This window comes from Thamnophis sirtalis, unplaced genomic scaffold, assembly GCF_051295495.1.
Source record: "Thamnophis sirtalis isolate CommonGarterSnake01/CBP01778 unplaced genomic scaffold, rThaSir2_p1.2 scaffold_6, whole genome shotgun sequence".
Lineage (NCBI taxonomy): Eukaryota > Metazoa > Chordata > Lepidosauria > Squamata > Natricidae > Thamnophis > Thamnophis sirtalis.
Genome location: NW_028261386.1, coordinates 91,347,240 through 91,363,291, shown reverse-complemented (window position 1 = coordinate 91,363,291; position 16,052 = coordinate 91,347,240). Strand labels below are relative to the sequence as shown.

The following is a 16,052-nucleotide window of genomic DNA, read 5'->3' as shown; positions in this document are numbered from 1 at the left end:
GAGCACCTTGGTTTACCAAGGAACTCTGGGAGATGAAGCGCCAAAAGAGACGCCTAGAGCGACGCTGGAGGTCTAGTAACTCCGAATCCGACAGAACACTACTAAGAGCCTTCATTAGGACTTATCTAGTGGCGATACAGGCGGCAAAATGTACTCATTTTTCCACTCTTATTGCGTCCGCAGAATCTCACCCGGCTGCCCTGTTTAGGATAACCCGCTCCCTCCTGAAAGGGAGGGATATGGGGGAACCCTTACAGGGAAGAGCTGAGGAATTTCCCCAGTTTCTGTCGGACAAAGTCACTCAGATTCGGACGGACCTAGACTCTACTTGGACAGTGCCAGTAGAGATGCTGAGGGAGGGCCTTGATCAAACTTTGTGGAGTGAGTTCCAGCTTGTCACTCCTGAGGAAGTGGACAAGGCCATGGGAGCAATGAGTGTCGCCACCTGTTTGCTGGACCCGTGTCCCTCCTGGTTGGTTTCGACCAGCAGGGAGGTGACACGAGGCTGGCTCCAGAGGATTGTGAACACCTGTCTTCAGGAGGGATCTTTCCCGCAGCCTTTGAAGGAGGTGATGGTGAGACCCCTCCTTAAGAAGTCTTCTCTGGACCCAGCTGTCCTTAAAAACTATCTTCCAGTCTCCAACCTCCTTTTTTTAGGGAAGGTTGTTGAGAAGGTGGTGGCCTTCCAACTCTGATGGACCTTGGATGAAGTGGATTATCTAGATCCCTTTCAGTCTGGTTTCAAGCCTGGTTACTGCACCGAAACTGCTTTGGTCATGCTGACCAATGATCTCTGGTGAGCCAGGGATAGAGGACATTCCTCTATCCTGGTGCTCCTTGACCTCTCAGCGGCCTTCGATACCATCGACCATGGTATCCTTCTGCAGCGGCTAGAAGAGGTGGGAGTGGGAGGCACCGTCTTGCGGTGGTTCTCCTCTTACTTCTCTGGCAGGTCACAGTCGGTGTTGGTCGGAGGACAGCGGTCGACCCCTAGGCCCCTTAAATACGGGGTGCCGCAGGGCTCAGTCCTGTCCCCCCTCCTATTTAATATCTACATGAAGCCGCTGGGTGAGATCATTCATCGGCACAGGATTAAATACCACCAGTATGCAGACGATACCCAGTTGTATCTGTCCGCCCCGTGCCAACTCAGTGAAGCGGTGGAAGTGATGTGCCAGTGCCTGGAAGCTGTTAGGGTCTGGATGGGAATGAACAAGCTTGCACTCAACCCTGACAAGACCGAGTGTCTATGGATGTTGCCCCCCAAGGATAGTCCAGATACTCCATCTCTGAGCCTGGGGGGTGAAATCCTACACCCCTCAGAGAGGGCCCGCAACTTGGGTGTCCTCCTGGACCCACAGCTGCCACTAGAACACCATTTGTCAGCTGTGACCAGGGGAGCTTTTGCCCAGGTTTCCTGGTGCACCAGTTGCGGCCCTACCTGGACTGGGAGGCACTTCAAATGGTCACTCACGCCCTCGTCACCTCAAGACTTGACTACTGTAACGCGCTCTACATGGAGCTGCCCCTGAAAAGTGTTCGGAGACTACAACTGGTCCAGAATGCAGCCGCGCGAGTGATATTGGGTGTACCAAGATACACCCATATCACACCCATCCTCCGCCATCTGTACTGGCTCCCAATCGGTCTCCGAACGCGCTTCAAGGTGTTATTACCTTTAAAGCCCTACATGGCTTAGGACCTGGATATCTACGAGAATGTCTCCTGCCACATACCTCCCAGCATCCGATAAGATCTCACAGGATGTGCCTTCTCCGGGTGCCGTCAACTAGACAATGTCATTTGGCGGCTCCTCGGGGGAGGGCCTTCTCTGTAGCTGCCCCGGCCCTATGGAACGATCTACCCCCAGAGATCCGGACCCTCCCCACTCTTGCAGCCTTTCGAAAGTCTATTAAGACCTCACTTTTCCGGCAGGCCTGGGGCTGTTGACCTCCTGAATGAGGTCCAGCCCCACTAAGGTGGAGTGCATGTTGTGTCTTTTTAAACTTGTCCTGTCTCTACTTTTTAAACTTTTAATGTTCTTTTAAATTGTTTTTATGTAAGCTGCCCGGAGTCCTTCGTGATTGGGCGGCATATAAATTTATTAAACATTTAAACATTTAAACATTTAATACACTTTAAAAATAAGCACAGCTGAACCATCACACCTTTTTCAGCTGTACAGAATGATTGCATAGACACATTTAAGCTAGTCGTATTCCACTGCTTGCAGTCTTCTGCATATCTTAAAATATCTTCTCAGACCTTCTCGAACATCTGAAGGTTAAAAGCAGAACCTGCACAATATCGCATATAAACACATGCATTCTATGTTATCAGTAATTGGGCTTTCCAATCCAAAGTCTTTAATTCTTAAATTTGATTAATGAATGAAGTCCTGGAATTTGAATGAATGTTAACAAATTGAAAGGATGACTATTAACCAAGAAATAAAAATTGTTGTACCTTTTTTTTTTTTTTTTAGGCATGGCGAAATATGCTGCTTTTCGAATATACTTATTCAAAGGCCACAAAACTTTTATTAGTTATACTACCGGGTTGTATTACTTGCAAATTACATCCTATAAATTAAATTAATTAAAACATGAATACAGATGAAATGTGTCCAGTAAAATATTCTACAGCATATTGTAAAATCTTAAATGGATTTTAACACCATTAAACATTCTTCACATGGTTCATTGATTAAAGTAGAAGAGCATAAGTTCCACTGGGTTTGTGAAAGTAGTGTTGTGATTTTTTTTGCTAGCTGTTGGGTTTTGGGGCTTGATGTGGATTCGTAACAACTTACAATCAGGTTCACGTAAACATATTACACAATAATGTGGATTTATTCATTTTGTTTAATAGAAAGCCACTGTTTTCTAAACTATACTTTATGATCAAGTGTAGTAAATAAACTCTGTCAATACTGTTTTATTCAATAGTTTACTGCACACTTTTATTAAATATATGAAATGGGTTCATAACCTACTTAAAAGATATAGAGATGAGACAAACAAGTGAACCTGAAAAAAAATGTTTCTAAGCAGGTGAATGAAAGAAAGTAATAGATTATGGAGGAAACTACTATCAGTTTTCTACTTTTGTATTATTATTTTATTTTTATGTTTAACTTCATATTCACAAATTGAATATGTGAATATCTTGCGGAGATTTCTAAACTACTGAAGAGAAATAATTGAAACAAAAACAGGTGTCCTGGAAAGTGGTAATACATAGCTGATATCCAGACAAATATGAAGAAGAGTTCCTAGGAATGATATTCTAGCAAATAAAACACAGGAATGTATCATTTCTTGCCAAAATGACACAAAATCAGTAGAATTGTTATGGCCGGCAGTAGAATTGGAGGTTCACGTGAATATCTTACTGTCTCTGCAATCAGTATCTGACCACAGCACTGGCTACTAAAATTGTGCAAAGTAAACAGTTGCTCCATTTCCTTTTCTGTGATTAAACCTGTGGCTTCCAATCCACTTTTCTAATTATTGGATATTTAGAGTGAATTCCAAAATAGGATGCAAAGAATATTTCATTATATTGTGACCATGCTTCTTTTTTGAGTTAATACTTTTAACTATGGTATAAGCATAGTTAGAATTGTACACAATTCTAAACGGTGGAATAAATAAGGCACATGGATTTTAGTGGAATTCACTTCTATGTACTGTGCTTAGCATTGGACTATGAAGTTTTGTGTAACAAATGTAAAATTTGCAGAATTGATTGAGCCTCACAGTTCCATGGTATATGGAAGTGAATTCCACTAAAACTTGTGCTTTCCACCTATACTGCATTCCACATCGTTTCATTAGGATGAAACTTGTGCAACTTGATTGTAATACACTCTATAAATTGAATCACAACCCTTATGCTTGGAGTTTGCTGCAAGTACATAATAATACATGAGCTACATATATGCTAGGAAGGTGAAAGCCATTACTTCCCACACATGAACCCACAAGGGAAATCCTATGAGTAGAACTGCTATATATGGCAAACTATATATAGATTATATATTATTGTTTCTTTAAAGAAATTCTGTAATTTATAAAGAAAGTTTCTTTCAAAGGAATTCTATTTCTGACTATTATGTATGTTACACATTTGGTAATTAGTATTTTAAATCAGAGCTAAGTTTGATTTCAGCTTCAGATCTAGGAATTGCTCATTATTCTTATTCCATCTTTTTTATTTACTTATTTGTAGAGTATTCTATGGTGCTCAGTATTTTAAAAACGTTTTTCCTTAAACTTGTATATGTGCATTTCAGGCTTTGTCTTATGGGGAATTGCTAACATGTAAGCCAGCCATACTGTATTTAAGAGTTTATTTGTTCATTTGGTGTAGCTGCACTTCAGACTCCATATTCAGCCTTCATGGCATAATCATTTAACAAGCATTTTATACCGACTAATTTCATGAGAGTCAGTCCTAAACAAATTTGCTAAGTAGAAATTCTCACTGATTTCAAGGGAAAACACACTTAAGTCCATATAAACAACAAAAAGCCACATTTAATAAATCGTTTTCCTTGAGATATAAATTTAAATATTTGATGTATTTTGAAATGTGACTCATTTCTATATTTTAAGGTGTTTTTTGAGTCATTTAAAATATATCAGGTACTTTCTTATAATGACAGTAACAGTAAAAGATACAAAAATCACAAGTACAGAAAATAAGCATAAGAATCTAATAGAATTATTGTAGAAAATCAAACAAAATAGCCTTTTTTCTGTCTATCACTGCAATCTTTTTTTAAGCTTTTAAAGTTCCCAGTGTCTTGAAAATCTAATAGGAATATTTTGTAGAGGGTCATATATAAATAAGATCATGCAAAAATTAAATTATCCAACTCTTATGTAAAATGAGGGCTCCTATACAAATCGTCCTCGACTTACAGCCATTCATTTAGTGACCATTTGAAGTTACAATGGTCCTGAAAAAAGTGGTCATGTGATGCTTAGTAACTGGCATGTATTTATAATAGTTGCAATATCCTGGAGTTATGTGATCATCTTTTGAGAACTTCTGACTAGCCAAATCAATGAGGAAGCCAGATTCAATTAACAACCATGTTAACAATTATGTTGTTAATCTAGCAACTTCAGTCATTCACTTAACAACAGTAGTGAGAAAAGTTGCAAAGGGGGGCAAAACTCACTTAACATCTGTTTTGCTTAGCAATGGGAATTTTGGGCTCAATTGTGTCATCTGTACTACTGATAAAACCTGGCGCCACATCTTGGCCTATAATTCTATGCATTCCTCTGAACCTGGGGCTTGAATTGAAGTGAATGTGCCGTTTGACAAGCAGACTACCAATTTTAAAGAGAAATACACCAAGAACTGTAATGTATAGAAATACATCAAGACAAGCAGAAGGCTGTCATACTGCCGGTGATGGCTAACCTTTTTGTCATCACATGTCAACAGCATGTGCATGCCCACACCCATAATGCAATGTGCACGTGACACACACACACACACACAGCGCCCTGCGCATGCGCACACAACACACACACTTCGCACTGTTTTGGGCCTAGAAGGCTTCCCTGAATCGTCCTGGGACCAAAAACGGGGCGTGTATGTGCGCGTCACACCCCTCCACCCCCTGCTTCGGGCCTAGCATGCCTCCCTGAAGCCTCCTGGGACAAAATAATGGGGTACAGGGGTGCACTGCACCCCTGCGCTACCCCCACCCCCCCACACGTGTGCACGTCTCCCGCATGTGCCTCGTATTCTGCATGCATGGCAGAGACCCGAAAATCAGCTGGCTGTCAGGAGGCGCGTGCACATGCACAATGGAGCTGAGCTGGGGTGACAGCTTGCATGCCCACAGAGAGGGCTCCGCGTGCTACCTGTGGCACGCATGTCATAGCTTTGCCATTAGGGGCCTATACTGTAGAGACATACATATATCATCATGCAGGAAAATGCATTGCATACTGCAATTATATAGGAATTTAAAAGAAACTATAATGTTGCATGAATTATGCAAGCAATCTGTACACACAAGTATAAAAGCCAGTATTACAAAGACCTGAGCATATGACAAATACTGTATCCAGGCTTTTCACAAGCAGTTATTATAGCTAGCTGCCAACCCTCTGTATATACATTTCTAATTATCTAACTCTGAGGTTATGAGTATCAATATGGAAATTACATCTCAACTGCATGTCACTTGTGAACTTCAAACGTCTTTGTAGATGTTACACAGTGGTGATGTTTTTTTTTTAATGAGCCCAAAGAAATAGAAATAAAAAGAGAACATATTTTCCACATTCATTTCCCATGGATTTCCTAAATCTTTTTCTAGAAATTGGGAGTTGGGGCATTCTGATGGCAAGATTTTCTTCAATGATTTTGGTCAGGTACAATGGTTTGTTTCCTCTCATAAGATTCAAATATTTTAATGACTTTAAAATATTGTTTTCCAAGTCATGAAGAGTTAGGATCGCCTCTCTTTTTTTCCCTCCAGTTGCTTTGCATTTCATGGCAGTCTTTGAATACTTATCTTGCAGATATAGGATAGGCCTAGCAAAATGTATCTTGCATAACCCTCAAAATATGTTGCATTTTGTATGAGCCACTTCTTTGAAAAGTCTCATTTTTAGAAATACGATCATGGTAACATGTTTCATAAGCAAAGCTTGTAGAATATTTTGAGCTTTTGTGCTGTTGATGTGGTAATTTCCAAGTTTCACTTGCACAGGTTGTTGCTCATAAAATAACACTGTGAAGCTGGATGTTTGTTACAGTGTCAACATTGGGGTAGTCATACCACCAGTATTCTGTGACTCACAACCGTAGTTGGGACTGGAATTGTAGTCATAAGTTGTTGCAGTCATAAGTCGAGGCACCACATGTCCAGACTCAATTTTACAACCCTTTTACAATGGACATATAGTGAGTCACTGTGGTTGCTAAGCAAAGCAAATGATTAAGCAAATCACATTGTTGTTAAGCGAATCTATTCTTCCAAATGAGTGTTTTTTGCACTCAACAGCAAAAAACACCACACATCATAATCACATGAACATTAGGATAATACAACTACTTATAAATGGAATCCAGTTATTGAGTGCCTGAAATAAAATCACGTGACTGCAGGGAGGGGGCGACAGTCATAATTTCAAGGATGGGTGGTAAGTTGCTTTTTGGAAGTTTGTCATAACCTAGAAGAGTTGTTAAAACAGTTGTAAGTTAAGGACTGACTACAGTATACCAATGTCTTTTTCAAATTTGCAGTAAGATTGTCTATCTTAATGCCTCCACGATTTGATGTATATTATCTACGTAGATAGGTGAACTTGTGCACATTCTTGATAGATTGGGGTTAAACATCCAATTCTGCATTTCCAAGATGCATTTTTTTAAGATTTATCTTCAGCAGCTACTATTTTGTCAGGTATGTCCTGTGAATAGTCATTCATTTCTGCTACTACAGTTTAAACCACTAATTTTTATATAAACTTTATTATCATTGTATGTATATACACAATATGCACATACAACGAAATTCACATGACACCCAGAGAGCAGGCCCAAATCAATTAAAATCTGTAGTAGTTTTTCCATGGGATGTAGACATATATGCCATTCAGCCTTTCCCATGACAAAGCCTACAAGGAATAATGACAAGATGATGCACCATTGCCTGTAATGTTGTAGTAATGTTGAAAAACAGTTGATACCATTATCAGTCTTCACACAGCACCTGGAATTCAAGCAGAGGCTATATTCTAGACAAATAATCAATACATTCTTATAGATGACAATAGATGTTGGAATTCAATACTTTGTTCAGTGATGTTACAGAGCATTAACACTTGGTCAATGTAGCCCAACTATTTCTTCTTGTAATGTATTGTCCACTGCATTTAGAAGCCACCTTAATGGAATGGGAAAAACAACAACCCAGCATTAGGAGCTGAAAGAAATGTGATGCTTCTCCTGTTGTAACAGTTAGTGGCATTACCCTTTTGGCAATTTGACAATGACTCCATTTTTCCACTTGCTTGAGACACTCAGTTTTTGCTGCCGAACATTTATTGAGTAGTCCTGTTAATTCCTGCTTCTTGCTGTTCCCACTAGAATATTTTCAGTAGTTCTCTAGTGATTTAGAGTAAATGAGGGTCTTTGTAATTTTTTTTAATGTTTTATTGCTTGCAGTTTTGCTGTGATCATCCCCTGGCTTCCTTAATGAGCAGAATCTTCCCATTCTTATATTTGAAAGGAGCCATTGGACTTCATCTTTGCTCCTGTTATAGATAATACAATATATTTTCATTTGCTGCTACTTCTGCTTCAATTCCTTAGTCTTTCAAGCTTTTTTATTTTAAGTCAGCCCAGCCCATTCTTTTGAGCTTAAGGTCCAGGGCTTGACACAAGCAGGGAAAAATAAATGCTTTTTTTTTTTTGCTAGTTTCCTAAAAACTGGACCAAAGCTACCTCCTTGGAGAATGCTTTCATTTGCATGCATTATACAAGGAGATGAAATCTGACCTACAATTGCAATTTCAGTATTTGTAGTTTGTTGTATCAAGACAAGAGTTCTTTCTGTAAATTTATTTCTCATTTTGTCTGACTTCCTTGTTTCCATGCTAGTTTTTAGAAGGCAGAAATATGCAAAAATTGAAATAGTGACAAAAAACCCCATGGAAATGTCATTTGGCTATGTGTTTCTTACAAAAAGACAAAACACACATATGTTATCCTTTCAAGCAGTTAGCTTGAAGAGAAAAAAAATCACATATTATTTGGAATATCTTTGAAAAATCTGTATTTCATAATACATAAGCAGAAGAATTCAGATGATATGGATATCTTTGTTGCCTTTAACTTTCTTATATTTTTAGTGGATAGTGACTACTGTAGCAATATTCCCAGGTATATGCGTTTTAGAGTGGGTGAGATCAATGATGCTTGAACATTTACTTTCCCTTTAAAAAAAGATATGTAGGATAATTTAACTAAGGTCCTGCTAGCCATCATCTTTCATCAGTTTACGTTGGTGCACCAAATGCAACCCAATTTAGATGAACATGGTTTAGTTTAATATTGCAGAATATATCCAGTAACTTAACTCAAGCACAATAGCATGCTCTATCTTGATAATATTAACTATTCACTGATTCCCAGATAACTTCATTTTTCATTTCATGTTACCAAGTTACTAAGACAATCTTTATTGGCATTAAATGAAAACATTGGGTGGCTGCCCCTTAATTGCTGTATTATATTTGATTAATTACTTACCTTTAAATTGTGTCAACGTTTAATGACATTAGATAGGTTTTCTACAGGATGATCTCTCTCTCCAACCTGGCCCTTCAGATCTTCCAGCATGTATCTACAATAATGTCTCTTAGCTTTTTCTGAAACCAGCTTGAACATCTGACATTCCCTTTCTATTAAGGTTCTAATGTATGTTGGATAATCCTATGCATGGTTTTGCTAACATGTAAAACTAAAGACAGTGCATGTACATTTGTTTGAATACTTCTGTTTTATTGCTGCTTGCTATATTTCAGTTGCAGCAACCCACTTTGTAATGACTAGAGTACTGATCTAACTTTATATCTAGTACTGGAATAAGTAAGGAATGGAGAGGCGTGGTGACTCAGTACCTTTAAAAGATGCTGGAGATAGTCTCTGCTCCAGATGTTTGAGCCCTAGCATCATACGGCAGAGTGAACTTCCTTCACTTGCCTCAGTTTCTGTCCACCCAGCAGTTCAAAAGCATGCTCCATGCAAGGAGATAAATAGGTATCACTTCAATGGGAAACATGGTGGTGTTTCATGTGGATGGTAAGACCCCTGCCAGTGTTGAACCTATTTGGATGTGCTGCCCAACTGTGAGGCAACATCAGTGGTGAGAGGCCCCGGATGACATCTCAGCATGGTATTCTTCCTTCTGGTGTGGAGCTAAGTTTCCCCCTAGGGTGTACCATGGATAAGCATGTGAGCATGAACTAAATTAACTAGCACTCTTTGGCAGCCAAATAACTATTATGTACTAACACTGTGGTCTCCTGGCTAATTGCACCATCATCATATGCTAAATAAGTAGAGAATATTTGCTAAACTATGTTGTATATTGACATCTCTTTTGTTCAGTATTTCAGTATATTCCTTCTTTGAATGGGTTACTACTTATCCGTTAGTTTATTTAGCATACCAATTAAAGGTCAGAATCCTTAATATATCCCTTGTTTTTCTACATCTATTTCTATCTTCAATGTATTTACAGAACTTGTAATAATTTCTAACAGATCCTTGAAATTCAGCTTCATTGTTTTCATTCCATGGTTCCTCTGCTTCCTTATTAAATAAAGCTCAAGATTTCAATCTGTTCCTTATATTCTCCTTCAAAATGGTGGATATGCATTCATGATTACACTATGGCAGTGATGGCTAACCTTTTCCGGGCTGAGTCCCCAAAGCGTGTGCGCGCATGTGCATGTCCAAACCCCCAAAATGCAATGCATGTGTGGCCTCCGTGCATGCCCTGTGGCCCCATGCATGTGCATACCCCCCCACTCCCGCACATGCATACACACCAAGCAACCGCACATGCCCCCCACACACATCCCCGCCCCCGCACAGCAGACCCGAAGACCAACTAGCCGACAGGAGGTGTACATACATGCGTGGCAGAGCTGAACTGGGGTGACGGCTTGTGCCCAAAGAGAGGGCGCTGCGTGCCACCTGTGACACGTGTGCCATAGGTTCGCCATCACAGCACTATGGGAACTACTATGTTTTCTTTCACTTTAGTTTGATTTCAAACTTGATAGGAACAGTTTGTGATCTGTTCCACAGTCAACCCCTAAACATGTTTTTGCAGTTACAACTGAGTTCTTTCATCTTCTCGTGCCAATAATATAACAATTTTATTTGTATTCCAGGTCATGCCTGCGTGTGTGGACATCATCTTGATTATGAACACTCTGTTACTGAAAAAATTCTAGGAGGCATACAACATCCAAATATAGGCATATAATGTTATGAGCACAATTCGGACCAGAATTTTGGTCGCTAAGCATTGCATTCGTTAAGCAAGTCATCGCTTGACAAGACCCAATTTTCAGGACTATTTTTACTGAGGTATTAAGCAAATCACTATGGTTGTTAAGCAAATTATGTGCTCATTAAGTGAATCCCATAGTCATTATGGAATCCAGCTTCTCCAATTCACTTTGCTTGCCGGAAACCAATTGGGAAAATCGCAAATTACAATCCCTTGATTGCAAGACACTGCAACCCTCATAAATGCAAGTGATTGCCAAGCAACTGAATTGCAATCATATGACCACAGGGGTAGTGCAATAGTAGTAACTTCGAGGAAAAATTCTAAGTCAGTTATTCTGAGGCCAATGTAACTTCAAACTATTGTTAAATGAACAATCATAAACTGGAGACTAGCGGTAAAACAGTTAAAACATGATAACAGAACAACATAGACTAAAAAACAACCATAACAATAAAAAACAAATGAACAAATAACCCCGGGCCTGGTCTTAAGGTCTTTCCAGAATCCCAGGAGAATGACTACTATACATGTTTCTGGAGGATGCAATTCAAGAGGGCAGGGACAACAACAGAGAAAGTACAATTCACCCACTCTATCTAAATGTGTTAAGTGGGCCAAAACATTTGGAGATAGATACTCCCTCAAATAATCCCCCCTCAAATAATCAAGCCTTATGCTATGAAGGTTCTTAAAGGTGATGACCAGCACCGTTCATTGCATCCAGAGCCCAACTGGCAACCAATGCCGCTCATTTAGAAGCAATGACACACCGGCCTAATGAGAAGTGCCTGTTATGCTTGTGCTGTCACAGCTTAGAAAATAAAGATGACCGCAATAGAAATATGCAAGCTCCATTACCAAAGTGATAAGGGGTTAATCATGTCTTAAATCATAGAGATGGGGAGCTGGATTTACATCAGTAATTGCTCTGATCTAAATATATTTCCCTTATTACTTGAAAGTGGGAAAATACTGCACTTCCCAAAACTTCTGTCTTGTCAAGTAGACTCTGGTTGCATGTCAGTATATCATGCAAAGCTTTGGAAAGTCCCTTCTAGTGCTTGAGAAAGGACAAACATTTGGAGGCTCACTGGTTGCTTATGAGTACATTTTTCCAACAGCTCCCTGCACATAGCTGGTGTATAAGTAAAAGGTCAGACATAGTAAATGTATAGCGTTCTTTGATTAAAAGTTTGATCTTCCTTGCTTTCTCAAGCAAAACATTATAAACTGCAGAGTAACAAAGTCTCTGTGATACACAGTTGTGTACTGTTCTCATAATGAATTCAACCTCAATACTGCCAAAATTATAAACTGACCACAAAAAACAAGGAGAGGTACTACATGCATAGACAACTTCAAGGGTGGCAAAAAAAATATCAAACAAAAAATAACATACAGAAGAAACAAGTCATAGACTAACCCATACATCCACAAGACATAAGCAAGACCTAAGACCTAAGACAAGCACACAAACCAGTTCTATCTGGGCAGAACATGCTTAATGGCCAGCCATGAAATAAGATGCTACTGACAATGCAAGAAAGTGAAATTTGTTTGAGGGCCATTTTTTCCCAGTTATAGCCACCCAACCCATTGGAGCAGAGAGCAAGGGTGTTCGTTCCTTATGTTAATGAGATCCATGTAGGGGGACCAAGAAGGGTCTTCTCCATGGTGGCTATCTCCCTGTAGAACAGCATCCTTGAGGAGATAAGACTGTCAACCATCTTGATAGGCTTTTGAAAAGCTCTGAAAGCATGGTTTTACCAGAGGGGCTCAGGACCCCTGGGCAATATGGAGCCATCAAGTAGTTTGGTGATTGTTGTCACCAAGGAGGTAAGTGTTTATTGGGTTTTGTTATCTGAGGTTCTGTAAACTGTTAACTTCTGTAAACAGCCCAGAGTCAGTGAGTTGTGCAGGCATGTGCATTTTTTTAAAAAAAGTTGGAAAAGTATGAAGTATCTTGGAAACAGACTAGCTAGGGCCTCCAATAGGAAAAGCAAGCAACAGAATGCAGAAACCTGGCAGAGAAGACCACTTGTTTTTCTCTTACCTATATGCAAACAAGCACCCCTTCCTACATATGTACCCCCCATAGCTAATAGGTTGCTAGGTGCCATCTAGCAGAAGCAACTCCCAGTATCTAAATAATGGAATGCCACAGACTTACAATAAGCCTCAAAGGGAGTTGCGGCCACTTTTTAGTCTGGTATCCTTTGCCCGTGCCTTTAACTAAGCGCTTGGCAAGGAAAGAAAGGACTTTCTTTCAATAGACTAAGTCATCAGCAGAGTTATCTGTACTTCTCCTGTTGAATTCCTGCCTGTCATAGACCCAATTCTAGGAAGCAAAGTGCAGATTTCGGGGACACACACACAAGCACACACACACCACTCATTGTTCCAGAACTGGAAAGAAGCGGATAGGATGGTTTCCTCCTCGGCAAAGCAAAACGGGCATAGAAGCTCCAGAGGAAGTTTGAACCAAGCCCTAAACTACAAGCCCCAGGGGAGGTGAAGGTATCGTTTTAACCGAGCGTGCATTGGCGTCGGAGCCGTCCCAACTCCGCTGCTCTGCGCTCACGACCCAGCCGCGTTGGTGTGTAGCTCAGCGGGAAGGGTGCTAAAGTGCGCCTCCGGAGAGCGGGCACGGCGCAGCGAAACGCGCCTTTCCCGCCTGCTCGAAGGTCTCTGCTGAAGCTCCGCTCCGAGCTTTTGCCGCCACCACCTCATCCGCGCGCGCTTCGGGAGCCGAATGGGTTTGGCAGAAGTTTCTGAGAAGCCAGCAAGAAACTCAAGAGCCAGCGGCTCGAGGAGCGCCTGCGCACTGCAGCGGCGCCAGATTTGGCGGGAGGGGGAGTGTCCAAAAAGCCTTTGTTAGATGGCATCTGTTTACAGAGTTACGCTTTCATCTCAACCTGTTTCCTCCTCCCCTCTCCGGCTCCTGAGAACTTAACAGCATAAGAACCCTTTTTTAAGAGGAGACACACGCCAAGCACTGCTTCCAGCTGCATAAAGTCCTGTCCTCCCCCGCCCGCCCACCCACCTCTCGCCTTTCCCCCCCAGTGACTAATGCAAGGATGGCCAGGAGACCTAGGCACAGGTAAAAAAAAAAGGCAAAGACTGGAAAGGGCAAAGCAAATTACTTTGCAACGCCGAGGCATTTATTTTTATTTTGGTCGTTTCTCTCTCGCGCTCTCTTGCTGGCTCTTTCGGTCTCTAGTTATGTTGGTAATGTGCGCGCGCGTGCGTCTTGTTTTGTTTTAGATTCTTTGGGGCAAAAAGTTAAAAGGGTTGGAGAGAGATCGAGAACTGCTGCACAGGGTTTAGAGGAAGCGTTCTCTGCCAGTTCACCTGTCAGGACGTGCGTTAAATCTCTGTATTTAAATAAAATGCTGCATTGAATCAGTTGGTGCTTAGCAACTCACTTTCTCTGGGGCTCCTTAAGATTTTCCCCCACCTCCGCCGCTTATTAGCGATTAGGAATAGATAATAACCCTCGGATCCGTGCAAAATTTCCAGAAGGAGTGGGTGAGCGTCCGACCGAGTTGCAAGTTGTAAGTGAGCCGAGATAATTTCAGTAAAGACTCGAGAGCCGTTCCAGCCTTGCAAGGGGGATCCGTTGCTTCTGACAATCGCGATCTTGGTTTGCGATCGTTTGGGGTTGCAGGAGGCGAGAGAGAGAGAGTCCAATCGTAACGCAAAAAGAGAGAGAGAGAGAGAGAGCAAAATGTCGGAGCTGCAGGTACCCGATTCGGTTTTCATTCATTCGTCCTTTCATTCATTCTTCGCGGCTGGGTCAATGACAAGCAGGGTGGAAGGAAAAGTAAATGCCTTTTTGCAATTGTCGGTTTCTTTCGGATCCGCAAACCCATTGCCTTTTAATTTGGGTGTCTTGTTACTTTCTTTTTTTCTTAAGTGCTTGACGGTGAAGTTTGCGTTTGCGTTCGCGTTGCACGCGCTGGTTTTACTTCTGCGGGAGTTTGAACTTTCCCTGCAGCGCGGCATGGGACAGTTTGGCACCGCAGGACAATGTTGCATTGGGGGAGGAAGGACTGGTGGTTTGTCAACTGTCACTTATTTGGTAATGGTGGAGTTTTTGACCTTACTTTGCAGGCCTGAGTTTGACAGTTTCTACGGAGGGGAACTCCCCCCCCCCAAAAAAAAACATCCTGCTGAGGTGCTTGTATGTGGTGGCGGGTGATCGTCCGGGGCGAGGACGGCTTGTGGTTGCGGGGAAATGTTGCAGGGTGGAGGTGACTGAGGCTACCCGCTGCTTACTCCTTTTTGCCCCTTTGCGCTGCGATGGCATGCCAGCAGCCGGCGAAGCGAAAACCTGCGCCTCGTGGTCTACAGAAACGCCCGTTCAGTGCGGGGTTGTTTGCTTAAATTAGCTCGGGACAGCGTCCACGTGGAGTCCGGCTTGAAAAGTCTTTCTCTTTCGCCCTGAACGCGCCTTCTTTTCCGCTCAGCTTCCCTTGGCACGGAAAACGAAGGGCTAACCAACCTTTGGAACTCCGGAAAGTTCCGCTTTACTTCTAAGGAAGAGAAAGGAAAATAAAGCGAGGGCAGAGAAGGCAGCCTTGCAAAACCGCCTAAGGAATATACACTATATTGCCAAAAGTATTCGCTCACCCATCCACATAATCAGAAGCACTTGTGAGCGAATACTACGTGTGTGGATATATATATCCGTTGCACGCATGCATGCCGACAACGTTGCTAATCCGGCTGGCAGAAACGATTTGGGGGTGGGAGGGGGATCAGTCTGCGCCCTGGCTATTTTATTTTGAGTGGTGGCACGCTTCCGAGCCGCACGCTCGCTGGTTTCCTCCGGGTGGAGATCCGCAGCGCCGTGCGGGGAAGGAGCGGGGCTGTTACTGAGCTTTGCACTTGCACTTGGTAGAAAGCGCTCGACTGTGCCAAAGGCGCCGTCTTCTCGACGCAAGCGCGGGACTTTCGGAGTATTTATTTTTAAGGCGATGTG

At 41.8% G+C, this 16,052-nt stretch overlaps 1 protein-coding gene across 3 annotated transcripts in view; it reads left to right on the top strand.

The window, feature by feature from the left end:
• Positions 1–14,119: 14,119 nt before the first annotated feature.
• MYB (MYB proto-oncogene, transcription factor) overlaps positions 14,120–16,052 on the top strand; it is a 54,369-nt gene continuing 52,436 nt past the window's right edge. For all 3 annotated transcript variants that reach the window (XM_014072654.2, XM_087718426.1, XM_014072653.2), the window contains exon 1: positions 14,120–14,168. In XM_014072654.2, the coding sequence (XP_013928129.1) occupies positions 14,146–14,168 (23 nt within the window). In that variant the 5' untranslated portion in view covers positions 14,120–14,145. The remainder of the gene's footprint in view (positions 14,169–16,052) is intronic.